This window comes from Sorghum bicolor, chromosome 9 (genome assembly GCF_000003195.3).
Source record: "Sorghum bicolor cultivar BTx623 chromosome 9, Sorghum_bicolor_NCBIv3, whole genome shotgun sequence".
Classification (NCBI taxonomy): Eukaryota; Viridiplantae; Streptophyta; class Magnoliopsida; order Poales; family Poaceae; genus Sorghum; species Sorghum bicolor.
The window spans coordinates 53,776,831-53,801,894 of record NC_012878.2 but is presented as its reverse complement, the minus strand read 5'-3'; the positions used below and the strand labels follow the sequence as shown (position 1 = coordinate 53,801,894).

Below are 25,064 nucleotides of genomic sequence, written 5' to 3'. Positions count from 1 at the left end.
TCCTTGGCCTCCATGATCTTGATGATAACTTGACCAAGCTAGGCCTTCATCTCACACATCTACAGCTTCAACTCACAAACCTCGAGTTTTAGGTCGCCATTGACCTCTCCTCCAACTACCTGCACTTCTTCTATAGGAGCTAGATTCATTAAGTCAGGGTGATTCGAGCATAGATACTCCACATAGGATTCTTCAAACTAATACTATAAACACTTGCTATCATTCTGCAACAATATAAAACCTTGCTCAAACCAACAAACACATAAAATTGAAGCTAACAAAAGCTGCTAGCGCAAAACATATTGGAAAGTGGTTAGGGCACTTTATAGTACACATCCTTGTTCTTGCTCCTGCATCTTACCACCTTGAGGCCGCATTTGGGGCAGTTGATCCTAGGTATTGCTAGACGATGCGCCACTAGCCATCTCCCAAGATGACCAAGGCACGGGGGATGGAGAGGGGAGAAGCGATGGCGACTATCGTCACCAGTGAAGAACGAAGAATGGGGGACAAGCGCGGGTGTTCTAGGGCTAGGGATTAGGGAACACGAATAGGGAACGAGCACAACCAAATTGGCCAGAGGAAGCGGGCGTGGACGGCCTTATCCTTTTGTGGGAGGGTAAAATGGTCCATACGGAATGCGGCTCCCTCCAGTACACTTGACAGTGGGTCCAAGACGTCGTCGGGTGTACATAATATCTCAAACAAGCACAAAATTATAATGGCACTAGCGTAGTTAGACGAATAGTAATGGTACGCTTCAAAAACGGAAGAATTAGGCCTTGTTTAGTTCTCTAAAATTTTTAAGATTCCTCGTCATATCAAATCTTACGGTATATGTATAGAATATTAATATAAATAAAAATAACTAATTATATAGTTTTTCTATAATTTATGAGACGAATCTTTTGAGTCTAATTAGCCTATAGTTAAATAATTAAATAATAATTGACAATAGCTAAATCCATATTTTTTCACGAACTAAACAAGGCCTTATAATGGCACAGATCCAATTAACCCTAGTCTTTACCCTTCCTCGCAGCCTTGACGCTACATCTTCTGTTCCTTCCCCCACTCCCGCTCAGCGGCGCTCAGGTTCGTGCCCTCAGCGACGGAGGGGCAGTCCCAGGCTCGGCGGCGTCGTCAGCGGCCCCCCCTCCCGCCTCGCGCCCTCGCCTCCGTCCTCCGCGCACCGGCCGGCGACCCTGCGTACGCACCTCCCTCTCCCCTCCCGCCTCTCTCTGCTGTACGAGCCTGGCCAGCTGCCCAGGATGGCCGGGCCTTGGCTCCGCCGGTGCGTGTAATGTGGCTACTAACTTCGATTGCTTTGCGAAAATATAGGGTGTGCATGTGTACACCAACGTCCTTTACTGGGTCCGCCCTAGCTAATGACTATGATTCTGGTATTGCGGTGTTTCTAGGGCCTGCCCTAGCATGCTGACCTGAGTTGGGTAGCTGATTCATCTGTTGTTATACTGCCTCGATCTATGGTTTAGGGTAAAGTTTTGCAGCTGATCAATCATACCTAGATTGATTGAGCTAATGTCTGCACTTGACCTTGTCGGTTTTACTAGTTTCCATAACGGTGGAGGAGCTGGATGTTGCATGGTTTTCTAGAGAATAGGCTTGATAGTAGCCTGTGAGCGATGTGTTATGCGATGAAGCAATGTGGCATGTTTGAGGCTCTAGTTATCAGTTTCCAGTTATTATGTGGATTATGCCAGATCTGTCATCACGTTGATTGTCTTGTTGGTCTGTGTGAAGTGATGACATACATGTGCGATGTACGGTTGATTCTTTTAAAACCATACCTTTTCCTTGTGGGTCTTAATGATTCCTTGTTTAACTATTGTCAATAATGAACTGACTTTTCTTGATTAAATCAACAACTGTTTTGCGTGAAAAACTATGTATTTTGTTGAAGTGGCATTTTCTTTTTGATTAGCAAGTTCTGATCAGATAGGTCAGAAGTGCCATCTATAATGCCGTTAATCAAATAATCCTGATGTAGGGATGTGAGGGAAGGTGTTGTTTGTGTCGTGTTCTTCACTTAGTTACAGAGGTGCAATAGATTAGCACACCAAGTTTCTGAGTTGCAGTTCCTTTGTAAAATTTTATTTGTTTATGTTTGATTAGCACACGCCATCGTGGTTCACAAATATGGCCAAATCTAATAACCTCTCATGCACCTACAGCAGGAAAGAAAAGTTCCATCAGTATAATTTGTATTATAACGAATACTATTTCGATGAACCAAATTTGACATGTCATTAGACCTGTTACTATTACTACTGAAGCCTTTACCACCATTCCATCCTTTTATATTTAATCCTTTTGTTGGATGGTAATCTACATTGCTTTGTTATCGTGGCTTTTATTTCTATGCATTGTTATTAAGGCAGTAAGGTGAGGTGTGGCGACCCATCTCCTTCCAGACGCCTAGGCAAATTAGGCGCGCGGCAAGGCGACACGATACACATACCCTCACTTACATCAGAGCAGGACAAAAATACATTGATACATATACCTTTTTTGCTGCCAGTTTTAGAGCCTATGCACAAGCAGCCGCCACCCACTAGTTAGAGCAGTTTATACCCTTTCCAAGCACAATCAGCATACCAAATCAAAGGAGTATATCCAAATCCATGTCCAAGATCCAAGCAAGCATAAGCAATATAGTTCACTTCTGAACAGAGGAAGGAAAGGAGAGGAAGAGCAGAGGAAGGAAGTGAGATAAAGTGCAGAGGAGGGGAGAAGAAGAGGTACTTGTGAGCCAATTGAAGAAGGGTCCTGGGCCACTGGCAGGGAATAGAGCAGAGGAAGGAGACACTAAGTCCACGTAGAAGCGGAAGCAGGCATGAATTGATGGCAGGCGTGGATTGGTGGGTGGAGGATGGACACCAGAGGCTGACGGAGGAGAGATCAGAGGCGCAAATCGGTGGATGCCGTGAGTCGCAGTAGGAGCCGCGAATCGGCGGAGCGGAAGGGGCGGGAGCAGCTGGATGAGGTGGACTTGCCGCTGGATTCCAGGTGCTGCCACCGCCATCTTCCCTCCCCTTCTCTCCTCTCTTTCCCTCCCCTTCTCTCAATTGGCGAGCCGCAGGGATGCTGCGTGTTCTCGCGGGAGGTATTGGGCTATAGGCACGCAATTTACCCTCCGCGTGCTTAGCTCCCTCTTGTTTTCCCCACGCGTGGCTCCTAATTTTCCCATGCGCACATTGCTCTACAAACTTTTCCTTTTGTGCGCAGCCACCTTTTTGCTCACACGGTGTTGGTGCCGTGCCTTGGTGATGACTTTTCACGTGAGGCGACACCATATGCAGGGAGGTTGCGGTGGGCACGACACCTTGATTTGAACGCCCAGATGCCTAGGCAACGACTAGGCGATGCCTTAATAACCATGTATCTATGCTCCAGCCTACCCCAACTTGCTTGGAACTAATGGTCTGTTTGGTTGCTTGTCTTAGGACCTAGCCATGCTAGGCCTCAGTCAGGTCAGTCCTGGGTCCTGACCTGGTTGGAGCAAGCATTTTGCTCAGTGGTTGGTTTGCCTACAGAGATTAGCCCGTATTCCAAACGTTGTGTTTGGTCGTCTAGCTTGTATTGGATATGTTCTGTTGTGGTGAGTTTTATTTGGATTACCTATGCTTCACACAAGAACTACCATCTCCTCTTTGTTTCTCTCTGTTCCTTTCCCCAAATCTGCAGCGCAAGATTCTCATATAAGGATTCCAAGTAAACTGATTGTTTTGCAGCAGCAGTAAAATTCAAGTGATGGAATTCACAAGTGATGGTAGCACCAAACAACTCGGATCATATCACTCAACATGGAATTGAATATGATTTGATATCAGAAACCAGTAAACCACCTGTCAATTCAGTGCATGTCTCAGGTTCTAAAAACTAATTAGCAGAAGCAATCTAATCTGCTCACCTAAGTACACTTGCTTGCAGCAAATCACTGTATTTCCAATGATTCTGATGTCTGGTAGTGGGAGAACCTGAGCTTGGTTCAATGCCGTGGACCTGTGTCATGGGGCGTGTCAGGCTGGTGGCAGTGAGGAAGAGCCCAAAGCCTTTTTGGGCCTGCTGACACTGAAGTTGCATTTTACAAGCCTGTCCATGCCCTAATCCAGGCAACCAAACATACCCGAAATGGACTTCTTGTTATATCCATGCTCCATTGAATTGAACCTAATGTGTTACAATTGTATTTGCTTATATATACTCGATAGAAGTTGTGTTCCTTTTTATTTGGTGTAGGATGTGAAGGGGGCCGGGGAAGGTTTAAAACCCAGAAAAACTAGTATTAAAAATTGAAACCACCAAGTTGAAATCTAGGTGCACCTGGGAGATCTTACGATGAAATTTTCATAAGTGATTTCCTGGATGATAGAGGTACTCTACTTGAGATCTTCTGAAAAGAAAAAAAGGATATCCTTGAGGGGAGATACAGCTGCATGGATACGTAACACGTTTTGGCACATACTTGGAGTAGTTTGACAATAGATACACCAGGAGTAAGGTGACTTTAGTAGCAAATCTTCTCTGGAGATTTCTCAGATGTAATGTTTTAAAGTATTGAAATTTTTGGGTCTTATATTTTGACCATGCATCATCTAGGTTTTTGTGGAGTGACTGCTGCTGAGAAGAAACCAATGATGCAGTCTCGTGATGTTGATAAATATTTGAACAAAGCTGACAACGCTAGCCATGTGCTCATGAACTCTGATGATACTTCTATAATTGGTGGTCACTGCCTGCATGGTTTGGGGACTCAGCTGGATTCTGATGCTCAGAGGTATGTTCTACTGTAATTAGTAGGAGTTTGAACCGTTGAACAAAATTTTCGGCTATCGTATTCTTTGATTAATGGCCTATTGTTTTCTCCCCTGTTATACATACTTAAAATGATCAGATCTGTACTTATTCACTTATTCATTTCATAACAAAAGATTGAGTAGCTCATCCCCTGGTGATAATCTGGACAACAAAATCAGAAGGCCCTCCAGATTATGTACCTTTGATGTTCAAGGCCGGTGCAAGAAAGGAAGGAGCTGCATCTCTCTTCATGAAAGAGAGGGAATAGGTTCTGCAAAGGCTGGTCTGGATGCACCAGCTGGTTCTGGAAATCATAGAGGTATGAGCTTCCTAACTAGGGCAATCTGTGAGCAACAACTTGCTATCACAGAACCAACTTCTTATTGCTCCCTGCTGTGCATAGGTTTTGAAGAAGGATCTCATGTACAACATAAATCTGAATTGAAAGTGCCTCAGTTCAAGGATTCAGAGGGTTTATCAAAAGATGAAATGTACCGGAATCTTATTTATGCGTTTGGCAAAGATAATCAGATGTCTGCACATCTTGCTGGTAAACACAGCTCTCCCAATCCTGGGGTTTCAAAAAGGATGCCCGTCAACATTGGTGATTCATTGACTGAAAAGCCTACTGCTCATGCAAATGAGCTGGCGCAGAATCCAGTAGTTCATGAGAAGAAGAACAAACGTTTCATGGGACACCATATTGGTTTGGCCACTGAAAACTATTTGGATGCTAGAGGTACCTATTCAAGATTAGATGGAGGTAACTTTCAGTTCGGCACGGACAAGGGAAGCAGTGATAGTGATTCCCATGTCTCAAGAACTTACCTTTCAGACTATCCATATCAATCGTTTGGCTTGTCTGTTTCATCTGATCCTCTCCAACTCGGTGAGAAGCTGTCACCATATGGTGGAGCGACAAAGACTATTCCTAACATACATCAGAAAGAACATCACTCATTCCATGCTTCATACAGCTCACATAGCTTAACAGGGTCCAGAAATCCTTGCTTTGCTACCTCTGAACGTTCTTTCGGTAGCCCATCTCTTCTAGCAACTTCTCATCTGGGAATACAGTCCCATCATCTGTTCACATCTGATATTGAGAAGGCTGATCTCCATAGATACCTTGATGTTGGAAAGGGCTGTGGTACTTCTAGTTCTGGACCTGCATTGTTTGTGGGCAGTGAACCTGAACCTTATATAATGCCAGCTGGGTCCCACTCTCCAATCAAGGATGAGGTCTGGGAAACATCAGTGCCTTTTGTACCGTCTTTTAGTTTTCCTGATAATACAACACTTTCAGAAAGTCAGTATGACCCATTTGTTGACTATGTTGAACCTCCTAAAGTTGGGAATACAAATAATCTCAAGCCCTCCAATATATCCAGCAACATTTCAAGTCAGCATACAAATCAGTATGCAAATGCACATGCTTGCTTGATTGCTCCTGATAGAGGACGCAGCTCTAGCCTGGATGATATTATCAAGGTCAAAGCTTATGACAGAAAAAAGGATGCAGCTTATAACAATGAGAAAACAAGGGACTTTCGCTTTCATTTGGCAGAACATATAAAGGAGTTGGTCAAACCAATATGGAAAAAAGGTAATCTGAGTAAAGATGCTCATAGACTGGTAGTGAAAAAATCTGTTGAGAAGGTTGTGGACTCAATTGAGCCAAATCAAGTACCAACTACTGAAGAGTTGATTACCAAGTACATAGCCACCTGTGGACCAAAGATAGAAAAACTTGTGAAGGTAAATATCTTGCACTTCCAGTTTAATGCAAGCAATCAGCTCTCACATTATTTTACTTCTGTTTATTCAATCGCAGGCATATGTTGATAGGCACAGCACACCATGTCATCCAACCTTCAAGTACGGCAGCACAGAGATGGGAGCTTGAGCTTGATGGTGATGACAGCTTGAGCCTTATGTCGTACCAATCTGGTTAACCTTCATTTGTAGGCCCAGCAAGTTAATATTGGTATGTCAGTCGTTTCTAAATAATATATTTTTTAGCTTAAACCTGGTTGGTTGTGCAGACTTCAATCTGAACTCCCTTAGAGTAACTGGAGATGGTAGATTTTAGTTTATGTTTGCATGTTAAATGTGATGGCATCTAATGCAGCCAAGAACAAGCTTAACTGCATATCTGGTTATCGAATATGTGTTAAACAATGATGCTTACTCTTTTTCTCCTCCTATGCTGTTTTGTCCCTTTTGTTTTATGCTTTCTAAGTTGAGAAGTGCTCTCTTTTATTCAGTGTTGATAGTGTTTGAATAGAAGACACATTCTTAAATTGTCTTCATAATTTATAGTCAACTACAATTTACTAGCAGATGTCATATAGTTCAATATTGTGGCAAGAAAAGGACTAGTAGGGGCATGAGGCCATATTTTTAATTTTCTTAGTACATGTCACATGTGAACTAATATAGAATGTTAAAGTAGAGAAAGATGGGTGGGATAGCTTAACTACAACCTTTTTGGTTGTTAGTATAAAAAATGGCAAGGGAGGATCAATACTTTAACATTTAGCACTATTTCAAGTGAGGATGTAAAGAGTTTTGGATATGATCTAGCTTCTAGAAAGAGAGTGAACATACATTAGTACTAAATATTCAGCCTTATTGTGGAACCCTACTCAACATATGATTGTGACCTTTGTGGTAGAGGCCCTTATCATGTCATAAGTAATTGAGACAGCTTGATGCTGGACATCTCTCTCTAGTCTACCCTTTTGATAGAGGACTACCACCATGGCATTTGTCTCCATGGCCAATGGATGCTTAGTTGCTTTAACTCCATCGAATATGTCATTGTTCAACTCTTTGTATTACTGTTGCATTAGTTTGTTTGGTCACTCATTGTTTCCTTTCATGTTGCCTCTGCTTGGGCATGGTTATCGATGCCCCTATCCTTGTTGAGTAGCTAGATCTTTTATCTCTAGCTTGCCAAGGTTGTGACCATTTTTTCTTGAACAAGCGTGAGAAATGTGTCCTTGGATTAGGAAAAATTTTGTTACAACCAGTTGGTTTTTCAAATCATATTCGTTCTTGTGCTTATAATAGAAAAATGACCACAACCCTTGCACTAGCAAGGCATCGCGGGTGAGTAGCCTACATCGTCTGGAAGGGAGAGCCGTTCTTGAAGATGACAGTGGTATGCAAGTTCCAAATCAAGGCACTGAGAATGACCCAAAATGCATGGCTATTGCAACGTGTCCTTCCATTTGTCTCCATTTGTGTGTGTGTTGTGTGTGTGTGTGTGGGGGGGGGGTGCATTCTTGAAGATGACAAAAAAATGACCACAACCCATGGCACTAGCAAGGCATCACAGTTGAGTAGCATGCATCGTATGGAAGAGGGAAACGTTCTTGAAGATAGTGGTTTGCTGGTGCCAAATCATCAAGGCTTTGAGAATGATCCGAATTTCCTTGTGCATGGCTATTGCAATGTGTCCTTCCATCCTACCCGATCACTTCGAGAACGACGAGGGAGTTGAAATCCCTTACGCTGTATCTTCCTAAGTATAGAGCATTTCCATGGCCCTTCACTCTCGTGCTTATGGCACGGTGCAGAGTTTGATCCCAAGAAAAATTGGAATATGTATTGTTTTCGTTGTGTGCCACTCCTGTGTTTGTACAAGTTAGAGTAGCGTGTGCAAACACGATGTAGAGTCTAATCCCAATACAAATTGGAGCATGTGACAATCGATAAATCTCCATGCCTCCTATGCCTATACAAGTCAAAGCATTGTGCATCTAAGCACGATACAATGTTTGATTCTTTGATGCATTAGAAGACATGCCATGATTGTTGGATAAATCTAGCCGTGAGTCATCCAGGTAATTGCGCAACAAGTTGTACATCTTGTTGCAATGTAGGAGCATGTTTGCTTGTATAATATTAAAGTATGGAGAGTTCCCCTAGTTTGTCACACTCATGTGCATGTGCGAGGAAGGAGTTGTATCTGCATGACGCAATCAAGCTGCACACATCCAGGTATGACACTCTGTCAGATTCCAAAATGAATCACAACGCATGACACAATCCTTGAATAATTCTCCAAGTTGCAAGGAGATCACACAATAAGCTAATCGTATCGTTTCACAATGCATCCTTCGGCTCTATCCCTCCGTTTCGCGAAAAGTTCTGTTAGGGCTATGTATTATCCCTTGCGCGTGATACTGGGTGAAGAGCTTGTGCCAAAACTCTATTGCGAAGACGCATGGGTCAAGCAAGTGTTGGACATGTGATGACTCACCAAGACAAATTGGAATATGTATTGTTTTTGTGGTATGTCACTTTCCTATATGTCTGTATGAGTTAGAGCAACATGTGCGACACTCAATCCCAAGACAAATTGGAGCGCATGACGCAATCGATAAATCTTCAAGCCTCATGTGGCCATTTGAGTTAAAGCAACATTCATCCAAGCATGATACAAAGTTTGATTCCTTGACGAATTAGAACAAATGACATGATCGTTGGATAAATCTTCGAGTCACAAGTTGTCCATGTGACGACACAACAAGCTATATGTCCCGTAGCAACGCACGGGCATGATTGTGTAAAGAGTGTTTCCATGGTCCGCCATTCTCGTGCACATGCGAGTTAGAGTAGTGCGAGTCCATGAATTGGGTGGAATTTTTTTATCCCAAGACGGATTTGAACACAGGATGCGATCAAGTAGCGCTCGTCCATGCGTAGCTCTCACTTAGATTCCCAATCTTTGAATAAATCTCCAAACCGCAAAGTGATCGCATGATAAGCAATTCTATATGTCCCATGGCAACGCTAGGCATGTTTGCTAGTTCCATCACAATGCATCCTTCTGTGATATCCCTCTAGCCCGCTAAAACTTCTGGTAGGGTTGTGTTAGCTCTTGCGTGCGATGGGTAAGGAGCTTGTGTCAAAACTCTCTTGTGAAAATGCAGGGCACAAGCGACTGTTGGACTTGTGATGACTCACAACCTAAGCAGGTGTTATACTTCTTGTTGGGGGATCGCCCGCCCTCCCTTGTTGCGCTAGCGCGGAGGCTCGAAGGCGAAGGCTATGCTCTCCCAGGGCGCAGGTTACAAGCCGCTTTTGCTTATCCACCGAACCTTCGGCCATCAGGTGGCGAAGGCTCGGGGGACAAGGACGCTAACACGGTTCAACGCTTTGGGATGCAGGTGCCGGAGAACGGCCGAAGTGAAGGACCCTCGAAGCCTATCGCAGAACCTTCGCCTTGAGGGTTGCGAAGGCTCGCTAGCGGACCCTAGCAAAGGGCGACAGAGCGAAGGTCTGTGCCACCAAGAGTTCTCCTATAGGCCTGCTTGGGCCGTATTAGGGCTCGGACATCGGCCCATACCATTGTAAATTGTTCAAAGGGAGGAATTACTCAAGTAGCGATGTGAGTTAGTACCCATGGAGCGGAATATGCCAGGATATTCCGCCACCATCACGGGGCGTTATGGTAATGATAACTGAGCCCTATATAAAGGGGTTGTAAATGCCCTCTTGGGGAGTTAGTTGAAAGCATTTATTGACTCTCATTTCGATCGAACTTGGCTCTCCCCTAGTAAACGGAGATCTGAATTCCTGCCACATCGCGCAGGGAGAGTCCCCACTCGCTTAACGGACCCTCTGCCTCGTCCAGGCCGAAGGTCCCGAACCAACCCATCGTTGACGACCTACGCCAAGTCGCCAACACTTCTTTCAACTCTAGAGTTGTTCAAGGAGATTTCTTTACTTTTGTTCATCATTTTGTGGTTGGTGGCATCAAACATCTCTTATTTTTAGCTCATAAGTTGTGTGACCATGGTGGCATAAGAATGTGCTCCACCTCTAGCAACTCCATACCTTGACATTATTCACTTTGTATGCCTAGTTCCCACATTGCCTTTTGAACCGCTTGCTTCACAAATTAGCTTGAAATGGTTGGTGATCAAAGAACATGGGATTGGAAGCAACAACGCAAAAGATAGTGCAATGATGGTGTAGGAAATATGATTTTTTTAAGAAAATAAAATGGTGCTCTAAGTTTGAGAATCTATGTTTGAACATAGGTGGCCAATGCACTCACATTTGTCTCCTACCAAACAAATTAGTTTTTGGTTCTCCAGCGTACAATGGTACTCCAATGAAAATTCAAGCCTGTCTTAGGTTGGCTACTCCACTTTAGCAATGCTAGCCATCCAAGTCTTTGCTTGATCTCAATGCATGTGAAAGTTCATGTCATGGACTTTTTATAGTTAAGGAAGAACATATGCTCATTGGTGTCATGGTGTGCCAACCACATCATTCGATGCGTAGTACAAGGTGGTAAGTTCCATGGTTGCATTCCTTTTGCTGCCTTCTTGCTTCTCTTATTCAATAAACATAGGTCAATATTGATCATGGGTTCAGAATCTCTCCCCACGCTATGTAAGACTCGAGCTTGGCTTCCTCGAGGACCTGTGGCTTATGATGACATAGCATTTGGATGCACTCTCATCTTTTGAAGGCTAAAAGAGGGTCACAAATCGACTCCATGATCATGAGGACACATCATCTTAACATTTCTTGACTCCGAGGGAAACACACCTTGAAGCTCCCAAAGACTTATCCCCAAGGATCCTTAAGAGACCTTGAGAATCATGATAGTATGGTCCTCTATGGTCTCGTAGACTTGTGATAGGCTCTAGAGGGAGGGATAGGAGGTGCTCACCAACAAAGTGAAACAAGCAGTTGATCTAGAGACTACAATTTGTCGACTATTTTATCCTTGGTCAACCCTAGTCAACTTCATTGAGCTTGAGACAATCTTTTGTACAAGATCATGTCCACTATAACCTAGGTAGCCCTCTCAAGAGTGCAATTGATTCATGTAACATAATGAACTTTCACAAGGGCACCCCGGGAAGGATATTTTGGCATCATGGAGATTTGGCTTGTTGATTGGACATATTGTGCCACACGGCTTCGAATCACGTCTCATTTCATATCATGGGCGCCAAGGCCATAAAGTGCACAAGTGTCCATTCCTTTACAGCTTGACGCGACTGAGTCCGTGACTGTTTTATGCGTTATTGTCACTATGCATGTCTATTGCATGGAGTGGATGCTATAATAAAGGGATTTCTTTCGACTATGTTCATCTATGACTAATGCTACACATAGTGCAACACACAAACTGGCATTGCCATTTCTTCCGACTATTGCCTTGTTTAGTTCCAAAAAATTTTGGGAAATTGACACTGTAGCATTTTCGTTTGTATTTGACAAATATTGTCTAATCATGGACTAACTAGGCTCAAAAGATTCGTCTCGTCAATTCCGACCAAACTGTGCAATTAGTTTTTCTTTTCGTCTATATTTAATACTTCATGCATGTGTCTAAAGATTCGATGTGACGGGGAATCTGAAAATTTTACGAGTTATCTTCATTGAAGCATGTTTTTGCCAAACATGTGAGTCATCTGTTACACTATCCTAATAATTCAAATTATTAAAGTTTGGTTGCACAGATGCCTTTTCTCTTAAAGTTTGGTTGCATGAGTTATCTTCATTGGATAAGGGTCGGTTTTTTCCACACCGGTAAACCGAATTTCATTACCAAAGCAACAGAATTACAGAGTCATAGTTTGGAGCCAAAACACGACACGATCGAAAATAAGGATGATTCAGACAGATGATCACCTAGGGAACATACGCCTGAAACAATTAACACTACCATCCAGAGTTTGACATCACCTCCTCAACAGTGGGACGGACAAACATTGCACCAACTAGAGCTGAGTCTAACAACCAAAAGGACGATCACAATGCCTAAACAGCAAAAGCTCAAGCAACCCTGCTAACATCAAGAAGCTTTCTATCCAGCAAACAGCACCAGCTGATGCTCCTCTTGTGTACGCGTCCGAAGCTTCTTGATGTGGAAGTAGAGAGCCGTTGATTTCACCACTTCAGCGCCTCGGGTCACCTGTTCCTTCAGGCCCTCCTTGAGAAGACCTGCCCAGTACGTCAGAAAGGAGCAGATAAGACAGACAATCTCAGTAGGAGACTTCACCCTTTTATTATCAAAGCAGACTGTATTTCTTGTACGCCAAATGGCCCTTGAGGAAGAATCTTATGAATCCAAACCAGTACTGTTCCATACTATTCGGCCTGCAGACAGACCCTAAAGAGTGAGCCAATAAGCTCCAAGCATATTTGGCCGTGGGACATTCAAACAAGTGCCTACCACTTTCATTCTCATTGCAAAAAGCACAAGATTTATTGCCTTTCCATTTATGTTTTACCAAATTGTTCTTAGTGAGAATGACGTTTTGAGAAACAAGCCACATGAAAATCTTGATTTTCAATGGGAGTTTCGCTTTCCAGATCTTATGAAATTAGGCCCATAATCCTGTCTACACAAGTATTTGTATGTTGACTTAACAGAGAACAAACCAGATTTTTTCCCAGTCCTATTTAGCACGATCCTTCTCAGAATTAGTGCCATACCAAAACACAATGTCATGCAATCTTCTATATTGACACTGAAGGTCTTCATGCAGCCATCTCCTGAAAGAAAGACGCCAATTTTTCAATTTCATGTATTCAGGGAACTTGTCTGCTAAGGAGACAAGACTCCATATTTTATGCCAAAAACTGGTAGATTTACCATTTCCTACCATCATTGATCTTCCTTTCAAATAGATATGTCTAACTCTTAGTAAGTCATTCCACACGGGAATTCTTGGGGTTTTTAGTCAACAAACAGATCATCCCTTTCCTCATATATTTCTTCCTAACAATATCCTGCCAAATGCCATCACCATTTTCAGCTTTCCACGACCACTTACAAAGCAAGCTAATATTCATATTTCTTAAGTCTTTAATACCCAACCCACCCTCGGATAAGGGTTGATTATTAGATGTAAGAATTATTTAGTGTTATAAAATGCCTCTTGGTCTTGCAAACAGGCCCCTTGTTGATTGGGCAATAAATACTTAAATGTTGTTCCATTGTGTTAACACTAGATTAAGGGTTTACCACTTGTCTAGCTTGTTACCCTACCACAAGGAATTCCCTGCTCACAAGGAAATCATCACGATGAATTGGACAAGTGATTGTCAATTGAATTTTAATATGTCGAAGGTCGAGTTTTGGAGTTTCCAATGCCAATAAAGGATTTATTTGGAGTTTTCATGGAGTGCTTGTTTGGAGTTCATATTATTAGCTCTTGCTCATCTAAATGACTACAAAGGAGTGGAGTGTAAGGGCCTGTTTGGTAGAGCTCCCCATGCTCTAGATTCTCTGTGGAAGCTGATTCTCTGACTGAAAATGTTTCTGTATGGTTCTCTAGAATAAACTCTATGCATAAAATGACTATGTGCATGGAGTGAATCAGGAGAAGCTATTTTTTCAGCTTCATCACTTCACAGAATCAGCATAGAATGATTTCTTAGTAAAAAAAATGTTTGGCAGAGCTCTGCCAAACATGGCCTATATGGTCCTCCCGATTCATATTATTAGCTCTTGCTCATCTGAATGACTACAATGGAGTGCTTGTTTGGAGTTTACAATGTCAATAAGTTTTTGCCCTCTTGTTTTTTTCTTTGCAATGCATAGTTGGGCAATTTTCATCTTTTGTCAAGTCACATACCCTGGGTATATATTGATGTCATCTCATAAAATTGGCCACCCAAATGTATATCCTTTGATACCATATGGTAAAAAAATGTAAAATAACTAAATCTACTATTCTCTACAGTTCAAATGTTGCAAAATGGCTATACGCTAGAGAATAGAACTGCATTGCGAATGGATGTGTTTGTGATAACTAAGAGCATATAAATTAGAATCTTGTGCTATGGTTTCATGCACAAGAAAAAGCATACATATTGGGCTTCTAAGGAAACAATAACTTCTAAATTCGCCCTTCCTGAAAGTTCCACATCTTCTTTTTTCGTAGAGTAAATTTTGCATTTGTCCCGTGAGCCCCACTCTACCCTTTAATTTGCTTAATGAATTTCTATTTAGTTTTGAAAAATTAGAATCCCTTGTTCTGGGGGGCATCTAATGTACTTTTTTTTTCCTGCTCCAGAAAGGAAATAGTGCCAGTGATATTACAGAACAGCCATTAGAACATGCCTTTTCACATTTCAGTTACCATGACATTCTCAACAGCATATCTGTCATAGTTTAGAATATATGATGGGGAAATTACTAATTATGAGAGCCACGAAGCTCCGTAGGATCCCAGCATTTCCACGTTAGCGAAAAGAACTTTCACCATTGTATACTAGATTTATGGTGCCTTCCATTGGCCGAGTGTTCTACACTAGCATGCCTACTGCCTAGGTAGAGTGGTTCACTGGTTCACGTGGCAACAACTTGCTTTGTGGGTTCGCGGACAAACCTGCCTGCATCCCTATGTCATATGGAGGAAAAAATGAAATTATTTTCTGTGTAGCATCATTTTTTGCATGTTATTAATTCGTCATTTCTGTAACTCATTAATTTTTTTTTATTGATGTGTTCAGGAAGCAGTGCATACAAACATAGTATGTCTGACTTCTTGAGGGAAGTCAGCGAAGTTCCAGACATTGGTGCATCTGATGTCATTGCTGATGATAAGCTTGGCAAAGGAGGTATATCTATCCTGTAGTTAATAAGGTTCTTACATGCCCAAATCATCTTCTACAAAGTGTTGATAAATGTTGAATTGTCATCAGGAAAGTGGAAGATGGAAGCGAGGAGGAATTAAAGAGGACAAGAAACGTAAGTCACTATTATCCATAACTCCTTGTGGATGTTGCATAGTTCACAATTCTCATGTATCTTTCATAATAATTTGGCGAAATATCCAATTTCACCCCCAAAGTTTCACTAGAGGCTCAATTTTACCCTTGAACTTTCAGATTGGCTATTTCAATCCCATAACTTTCTCTTCTTCTTCTTATTATTCTTCTTCTTATTATTCTTCTTCTTCTTATTCTTCTTCTTCTTCCTCAAACATGTCCTTGCTCCCATATGGCATGCCACATACTATGTTTGAAAGTTCCAAGGATGTTTCCCTCTGTTATGTATCTTCCACATTTCACTAGATATTATCAAAGATGGTAATCCCACTATTGAGCCTTAGAATTTTGAGCTCTTTTTTGCTGAACAAGTTTCTTGTGTGCAGGAAGCAGAAAACCATACAAGCAATGGCAGAAGCTGTGCGAGGGGTTGTGTGAGAGGCTGCCGCGGTGGACATGGAACTTGGCGGGGGTGTCATGACTCATGAACAATTCGTGGAGAACTAATCTAGCAAGCTAGCCAGCCTAAAAGTCTACTACACCAATGAGCAGTGCCAGGGCTTCCCTAAGGAACATTGACTTGAATTTAGATCCAACTGATGAAGAGTATGAGATTACAGTGCCACCCCAAGCCCAGTCATAAGCTCCAGCAACTAATTTAGCTGCAGCCAATTTAGGACTAATTGCTCCAGCAACTAGTTCCATTGCAGCCACTACAGGACCATCTGTTCCACTTTCTGGGGCTTGGGAACTGCCTGACATGAACAATGGGCCCTGTCCAGTTTGCTTTGTCAAAAAACCATAGATTGGAGAGGATGAGGATTATGACAATCAAGACTAGCTCCGCCTTCATAGCTTCAGAGTGGATAAGTAGGATAGCCCGGACAATTGTAGGTTGAGCTTAACTCTGTAGAAATTCTCATGTATCATGCGTTTCATAGCCGCCGAAGCTGCAGATGTATAGCTTATAATGTACCCGGAATAGAAATTGGCTATTTCTACATAGGGAAAGTCGTGCAATGAAAAATGCAAGCATGATTTGGGGAGGGGTTTTTTCTATTGTAACAAGGAAGAATTATCTACTCCATCTGACTAGTTCCGAGTTCGAGTCCTGGGCAACCCATATGGAAAATTGAAAAGAGCAATCTGAGTTTTTAATGTTTACTAACTTCATTTCCAAAAATTTTGGATTTGGTAAAGTTGTACAAAAATCCAATTGTTGGGGCTGGCTTGTTGACTGTAATGTTTCCAAAGTTAGATTCGCTCAACAGGTAGTGCTTTTGCATATAGTAGCAGTTGTACATTCCAGTTGCTCTCCAGTTTAATGTTAATTATGTCTATGCTTCATTAGATAGTTGAGGAAGATCTTGCTACTTTTCCATTGAGATGTATTTCATGTCCAACAACTAAATCCTTTTTCATTGTTATGCTCCAGCAGCCTCCAGCGAAAAGCCTGTGAGCCTTCAGGGGAAAACACATCATCGCACTGGGAGATGACACCTTTATTTCTTTCCTGAAACATGGTTATCCAAACACAAGGGAAAACTTCCAGAGTGATCACCACTTGCTAGTACAGGTTTTGCAAAGCTATTTCAGTGTTATTCCCTCCTATTTTTTGTGCTACACCTGTGAAAGAGCTTGTACCTCAGGTCAGGTGACTGCGGCATTTGCAGCTGCTTGAAGTTCTTCCACATCGCCCACACCTTGGCCTTGTACAGCTTCTTGGTGCTGCCCGCCTCCTTCACCTTGACAGTAAACTGGTGCATGGTCCCGGCCACCACCTGATACCTCACCTTCACCGACCTCACAAACTTTAGTATCGCGTTCTGCACATATATTATACATGTGATGCATCATCAGTGGTGGCTCCAATGATCTCAACTTGAAGGTGTGAAGGTGGTGGTTTATGCAGAGGGACATGTCTTACGGTCTTGCCGTTGTGCTCTGCGTTTGTGAAGCACACGAGCTTGATGGCCTCGAGGCCTTTCTCGCACCCTGCCGGTGTGTCCTGGACGTCGTCCACCATCCCCACAGGCCATTCGTCTTGGCCATGGCTGCTGGAGTTGAGCAGCTGTGCAGTGGGAGAAAGAGGAAGCTGCAGTGAGACGAGACAGATGACAGCGGCCACTCCTGCTTTTAGTAGTAGAGCAGCAACAAATATTGTTCCATGAAGCCAGATCAGCATAAGTCTGGAGTGGAGGACGGCCAGGTTTTAACTTCTAAGTAGATGTGTAATTTATTGCATGTTTATTCAATTCAATTTCAATCGTTCCTCGCGGTTCTTGAAGATATACCATGCATCCAATTTGTTACTGTTGAAAGCCCAAACCCTCTTCAGTGTTGTTAGTACTCAGTACGAGGAATTTTATTGCTATGAATGTAAATGTCTGAAGGCTGATTACGACTGCCATCTGATTTTTCAGCTCATGCAAGTCTTGGTGTTTTTATCAGAAAATATTATCCCATGTGTACATTTAGACCTTCCAATTATACATCGACCTTTGATATGTAAGCCATCAAGCCATGATTCATAAATTTTAAATTTTCTCCGCGGCTATTGCTCTCCTCAAACCTGGCTTTGCATCTGTTGTATGTGATTCCCTTTGTCAGACTTATGGCTGAACTTTGGAAAGCTGTGGATCCAGCATCTCGGTCTTTTGATGTTTGTGGCTACTCTCAGTCTAGCGAAAAAATTGCATCACATTTGATTATGTTAACTACTCTCTTTCTTCTAAATTATAAGTCGTTTTGATTTTTTTGGTACATCCATTTCGCTATGCATATAGATATCATAATATGTCAAAATGAATGAACTAAAAAAAGTCAAAGCGACTTATAATTTGGAACGGAGGGAGTATTAAATACATGATTTTCTGATGGACGGAAAAAGCTGAAGCTGAGACATTACTATTTCCCTCTGTCACTCACTGAGAATGTTCTACAGAAGGAGAAAGGCTACAGTTTTTTTTTTTTTTTGAGAACTACAGAAATTTATTGCAGAAAAAAGACAGTTACAAAAAGGCTCTTGTTCTTAGCAATCGTGTTTATTGCAACTTCTCATATTACATCCCATATGGGATGGTACATTACAAAAGTTTTCGAACAGCCATTCTTTGTTTGTTTGGATCGGAACACCTCTCATAAGACTAGTCCGCTTCAGTCAGTTCGATGTTTTTGTAATTAACGTTATTAACGTTACAGATGACCATAAGAATGATCCCTAGTTCAGTACATGCTATTTATACTAACCTAATAAGGCTCTGAGCGCACATCCGCACATGAGATTGCAGTGGACCACTGTCCAGATCATGCTGCCTTGTAACAAACTAATTAGTAGTACGTACTACTTACTAGTATAGTTGTATCAAAGGACATCTACTGTCTGCAACGTATAGTTGTCTCAAAGGACCCCAGTGTCTCTATTGTGCTTAGCTTACAATGCTCACATTGTTTTATTATCAGTTTTTCTACAACATTACTCGTTTTGCCATTGGCCATTGCTACCAAAAGCCTACTTGCCAATGCTAGGTTTGTGTTTTTACGGACTACTAAGAGCATCTCCAACAGTTGGCCATTTTTCCTTTGCCATTTTTTAGAGAATGCCAAGTCTCAAAACCATTTGGCAAAGGGAAAAAAGGCGATCTCCAACAGTTCGGCATTTTTAACTTGCCATTTTCCAAAATTGTGGACCCACCAAGATTTGTTCGGGATTCTGATCCTATTTGCGCGCATCCATCGCGGCATCCCTCAACCAGATCGCGGCGCCCGTCAACCATCGCGGCACCAGAAACCCGCCAAGTCGAGGTCGCGGCATCCATCGCCCCGTCGTCCATCGCTCTGTCATCCTAGGAAACCATCGCTCCGTCGTCCAGGAAACCATCGGTCCATCGCTCCATCGCGGCATCCAGATACATGCTTCCATCGCGGCTCCTTGTCCTCGACTCCATCGCTGCTCCATCGCGGACGACAGGTCGCCAAAGCAGCGCTCGATGCACGGGAACTAGATCGCGGTCTGGTCGTCGTTCAACCTTCCCAACGCGCGTGCTCCCGGTAGTCCGGGATTCTAAATTTGCCAAGCCAAAGAGCCTATACAAAAATGCCTAGTTTGGTCCATCAAATGCCAAGTTTGGCAAAATGCATAAGTCAAATGGCCAACTGTTGGAGACCAATTTTTAAAATTTTTGGCAAATTCCTAGAATGTATAACTCAAATGGCCAACTGTTGGAGATGCTCTAATGCCCTTCTCATAGTATTGCTCTTATGTGCTATACTCGCTCTCATTTTTAGGGTGTTTTTTGTTAGATATGCAGATGGGCCTAGAGCCCACTATGTATATGGGCTGCCTTTGACGCGTACGCTCACTCAGCCACGTGGGTGTTACTTGATCGCTTCGTCAGCGCGTCCACGTCTGTCTGTCGCTTGTGTGCGGGCTGGGCCGTGCTCTGATTCTGAACTTGTGATATCAGTAGAACCTCAAACGTGAGGTGGAGCCCGTCACGATCCTTCACTGCCTCCCAGCAATCGATCGTGCGACCCAACAGTTACAGCCCCACCTCGCCTCTGTCGCGGCCTCCAACTGGCAGTTGTACAGGCCCGCCCGTCCTGGAGGAAGAGGGGAGACTCTGCACGCTGGAGCGCTGGACGTGGGTTCACATCATCGGCACCGCACCTACTACGCGGATTAGCGTCAGGGCCGGTCAAAGCAATCACACCAAGATACTCCTATAGGATAGTATATGAGTACTAAACTACTGCTGTGTGCTGCCTCAGCCCTCAGTGACCGAAGAACGAACGTTCTCGGCGACACGGTACGGTGCTGGGCCGACACGTACGGTGGATCCGTGTTTCCAGAGGCATACATAACCCATCTGCAGGTACAGTTGAAAGCGGCGTGCAAAAAAGAAGGGGGGAGATGCATGCACGGACCTCAAACGTGACGCGCCCCCGACTTTCCGCTGATGATCCTCCTCGGCTCGCCTCGGCACGACCGAGTCAGTCAGTGGCTGCGGCGGCTTCAGACGTCGCCCGCCCCGCCCGCCAAGCAGAAACCGCCGGCCTGCGCCGGCACGACGCCACGACCCTGGCGACCCGCGTACGTACAACGCGTTGGCGAGGACCGGGACGGGGTGAGGAGTTGTTAGCGAGCGACCCGGCGGCGACCTGGTGCCAGACACGGCAGCGACGACCCACTCACCCACCATGCGACGAGTCGCGCGAGAGGGAAAAAGAAAGGCGTGTCGTCCTCCCCTCCCGGACGGCGGACGGACGGCCACTGACTACGCTCCGCTCCGCACCGCGCCCGCCCACCTGTACCATCCATCCGTCACCAGCAGCAGATAGATGGCGGGCGCCGCGCCGGCACGCACGTTCGGTGCGGCGCCTGACGGGCCCCGTCGTCGTCGTCGGCCCGACGCGAGATTTTGACGGGGTTTTGATGGGGGCGGCACGTACTCCCGCCGCAGCCGCAGGCGCGGGCCGTCGCTGTCCCCAGTCGCCCCACCCCCTCTCTTTCTTTCTCCAGGCCATGGTCCCCCTCACCGCTTTTCTTTTTTCCACGGCGGGCGCGCAGGCGCAGGCGGCAGGCGGCAGGCGGCAGCGCACGAATCATTCCGCGACCGGATCCGTTGCGTGATCCGCCAACCATGCCACTGCGCGGCCGCCTGGGCCCCGCGTCTTTCGTGCCCGCACGGCGCGCGGTCCTCTCCTCCGGGGCCGGGCCGCTGGTTGGTCACCTGGAGAGGCGTACGGGGTGTCGTGATTTCTTTAGGCGCAAGTGTGTCGGCCGGGCGGATTAGCGTCTACTAATCCCAGATCCGGCGCGCCGCTTCCGTGGTGCGCGGTCCGTGGGGTGCAGTACTGCAGGCGGCAGGCCGCAGCTGCCGGCCAGGGCCAGGCGCGGCGCCAACGGCCAAACACCCCGCGCGCATCCTCACGAAACTTCCACGCTGTGGCAGCTGCCAGCGGGTACCGGCTTTGCTTGTGCGGTGCCGTATGGCTGTCTCATGGCCACTAAATTATGTACGGAGACTGTTAAGACGAACAATCATTGCATATAAAAAACAGTACTAGTAGTACTACTCGACTACTTTTACTGAATAAACACTGTGTCTTCTATTTCTAACGGTTGTATACGGTAAATAAATACGTACGGAGTACTCCATTATGTCATTTTCACTAAAAAAGGTTTTCTACGAGGCTTGGTGTTGTGCTTTCGTGCTAGAGAAGAACTCATACAGATCATAGCATCCATCCCCTCGAAAAGAGAAGGCACTTTGTATAGTTGTTAGGGCGAAAACTTTCCGGATACTGCAGTATTTCCGTTTGTATTTTATAATTATTATTTAATTATAGATTAATTAGGTTTAAAATATTCGTCTTATAAATTACAGATAAAATTATATAATTAGTTATTTTTATTTATATTTAACGCTTTATGAGAATTTTGAAAAAAAAAATAGATTATGAGTGTAACTACCATGCCAGAGAATTTGGAATCGTACCTTTTGGCGTTGTTTAGATGCGAAATTTTTTTGATTTCGCTACTGTAGCATTTTCGTTTGTTTGTGGTAATATTGTCCAATCATAGACTAACTAGGGTCAAAAGATTTGTCTCACGAATTACAGGTAAACTATGTAATTAGTTTTTGTTTTTGTTTATATTTAGTGTTTAATGCATGTGCCGCAAGATTCGATGTGACAGAAAGTCTTGAAAATTTTTTAGATTTCGGTGGAAACTAAACAAGGCCTTTGTTTGGAAAAGGTTCCCGTGTGAAAATTCTTCAGCGGATTAGGTTCAGGCTACACCGCTACATATTCACTTGACTGGACCATTCCTACTCGTAACAGTGTATTGTCGGTCTAACCTTTTCGCTGCCAGTGCCACCACGGCACCACCTGAAGCGGCACGTCTAGTAGACCTCATCGCGCTCTGTAGCTACTCGGTGGTCGCTCAGCAGACCACACCTCGCCCAGCAGCCTTTCCTCCGTTCAGACCGCCAAGCCCCGATAACGATGAGGCCGACAGCGTCTGCTCTGCACGCAAAATCGTCCGATTTGTACACCCGAACACACGAGCTCAGCTCCCCCGAGGTGTCCAGATCAACGCGCGCCGCTCCCACCTCACACAAATGGACAAGGACAGTGTGCGGTGCGGTGCGGCGCCCGTGCCTGGTAGTACGCGATTCGGCGTACCCGCGCGGGCCTCGATCGCGACGGGAAAAGAAACCAGTGGGTTGTGGTCCTCGGCCGGCGCGGAAGAGCGGCAGCGTCGCGAGCGTGTGTGGTGGCGCGGCGCGCACCGCGGAGTGGGGGCGGCGAGGGTGCGTCGTCACTCGTCACCCGCGCCCACGCCCGCGCCCACGGGACGACGCACGTCGCGACCGGCGCGTGGCGGTGCGCGAGGCTGTCGGTCCACGCGCGCGCCTCCCCCTCCACCGCTTTCAATGCGAGAGCGCGAGGGGGCGGAGGAAACGGTTGGTGCTTGGTGCCTGGTGGCGACGCGATCCAGGCAAGGCACGCACGGCAGGGCAAGCAACCGCGGGCGCGGCGGGGAGCGGAGCCGGCCGATGCCGACACTTGGCCCGGGCCCCACACACGCCTCGAACGGGTCGTTCCCTCCCGCTGCCCGCCTAACGTGCCGTGCCGTGCCGTCGTCACGGCTGGCTGTCCCACTCGGCGTTTTACTTTTCTTTATCACCATCGTCCAAGTCCAGCCCAGCTCGGCGCGGCGCCAGCCACTTTACGTGGTGACTACGGGCGGCTGAGCGGTGCGGTGCGGCGGGCGGCTTTTATCGGCTTGCGCAGCTGTCTGTGCTGTGCCCATTGGACGTCACGCACGAACGCACGCCCGCCCTGCTTCGATCGCGCGCGCCGACGATGCGGTTGGAGGGAGATACTACGATCCCGGGTGACGACGACGCGCGGGGCGGGGGACAGGAGGTGCGGTGCCGTGCCGCGCCGAGCGAGCGAGCGAGCGGAAAGAGAGGTGGCGTCCAGTCAGTCCAGTCCGTCCAGTCCCACGGCCGGCTGGGCGGGTGGTCCACGTGCCTGTGCGCGCACGCGGGCGGCGAGGAGGATGGTTGGTTGGCCGCTTGCCCCCACGGCTGCGAGTGCCGCCCGCGCAGACAGCGGCTCGGGACGCACGGATCGTGATGCGTCCTTGAGGGCGGGGCCCACGCCGCCCGTGACGTGCTCCCACAACGTGCCGCCCTACGCACCCCGCGGTGGGCCACCCAGCGGCGGCTTTGATGCCTTTTGTTTACGGAATGGGATCATGGCCGTTTTACACCACGGCACCCTGCTCAAGCCCTTATTTACATATTGAATTCAGTCAGGCCCCGGACTCTACTTTTAGTTCTGTCCCGGAACTATAAGAAAGATATATAGTAATATACATTCATCATGAAAAAAACAAAATTGAAATTCAGCAGTGATTCTCGAAATTGTTTGGAAGTGTCATATAAATAGCAAACAAAAATAAATTCAACTGTTATTCTCACTTAGGCCTTGTTTAAAAACCAAAAAGTTTTTAAAATTCCCCGTCACATCAAATCTTACGACATATGCATTAAGCATTAAATATAGACAAAAATAAAAACTAATTACACAGTTTATCTATAAATCGCAAGACGAATCTTTTGATCCTAGTTAGTCTATGATTAGATAATATTTGCCACAAACAAACAAAAATGCTACAGTAGCGAAATAAAAAAAATCACAACTAAACAAGGCCTTACTATATATTGACGAAAGTGCTGATAAGCTATGGCAGAAAGTACTGTTGGCTGATTTGTTGTGAGAGAAAAATACTGTTCAATAGCTGACAGTTTCGGCTGAGAATCTTAAACCACAAATTCATTTCACAGCCATGAAGCGTCAGCCCTTCAGGATTCCGAAACTCAAACCACAAATTCATTTCAACTTAGGAGTATTTCACAATTCTGAAATTTATAGTTATAGGCTACTGTTGACAATCAATAAATTAAAAGAGACCATGTTGCATTGTAGTTGTAGGAAGGGTAAGTCTTCCTTAGGCCTTGTTTAAATGCGAAAAGATTTTGTATTTCGCTACTTTAGCACTTTCGTTTGTTTGTGACAAATATCGTCTAATTATAGACTAACTAGAATCGAAAGATTCGTCTCATGATTTATAGGTAAACTATGTAATTAGTTTTTAGTTTTGTCTATATTTAATGCTTCATGCATATGACTAAATATTCGATATGACGAAGAATCATAAAAACTTTTTGGTTTTCCGAGTGAACTAAACAAGGCCTTACTTTTGTTTTAAGAAAACATTCATCTGAGTCGCCACCTACTGGAAGTCAAGACAGAAACTCTGAAAGATTGCTTTTAACTTTTATGCCTTTTTTTTCAAAATCCATTGGAATAGCAAAATACTCAAAATTCACAAGGACAAGCCCATGACTTTCTGGCAGAGTGATAGTAGAGCCTTGTTTAGTTCCAAAAATTTTTAGGTACCATAG

The 25,064-nt window shown here is 44.8% G+C and overlaps 2 protein-coding genes across 5 annotated transcripts; one reads left to right on the top strand and one right to left on the bottom strand.

The window, feature by feature from the left end:
* Positions 1,044 to 17,866, top strand: LOC8077681 (zinc finger CCCH domain-containing protein 36). Of its 4 annotated transcripts, none has more exons than XM_021447576.1 (9): positions 1,044 to 1,209; positions 4,624 to 4,801; positions 4,956 to 5,140; positions 5,225 to 6,579; positions 6,656 to 6,808; positions 15,322 to 15,429; positions 15,514 to 15,559; positions 15,966 to 16,850; positions 17,015 to 17,866. In XM_021447576.1, exons 2-5 carry the CDS (start codon positions 4,659 to 4,661, stop codon positions 6,725 to 6,727), a joined length of 1,755 nt encoding a protein of 584 aa, XP_021303251.1. In that variant the 5' UTR covers positions 1,044 to 1,209; positions 4,624 to 4,658; the 3' UTR covers positions 6,728 to 6,808; positions 15,322 to 15,429; positions 15,514 to 15,559; positions 15,966 to 16,850; positions 17,015 to 17,866. The 4 variants fall into 4 exon arrangements, with proteins under 4 accessions (XP_021303251.1, XP_021303250.1, XP_021303248.1 ...); XM_021447575.1 differs by having other exon boundaries at positions 15,966 to 17,155; positions 17,229 to 17,866; XM_021447573.1 differs by having other exon boundaries at positions 15,966 to 17,866.
* Positions 12,695 to 19,526, bottom strand: LOC8064191 (cysteine proteinase inhibitor). Its single transcript, XM_002439967.2, has 4 exons — positions 19,434 to 19,526; positions 17,507 to 17,674; positions 17,224 to 17,405; positions 12,695 to 12,801 (listed from the first exon to the last, which is right to left on the bottom strand). Exons 1-4 carry the CDS (start codon positions 19,524 to 19,526, stop codon positions 12,756 to 12,758), a joined length of 489 nt encoding a protein of 162 aa, XP_002440012.2. The 3' UTR covers positions 12,695 to 12,755.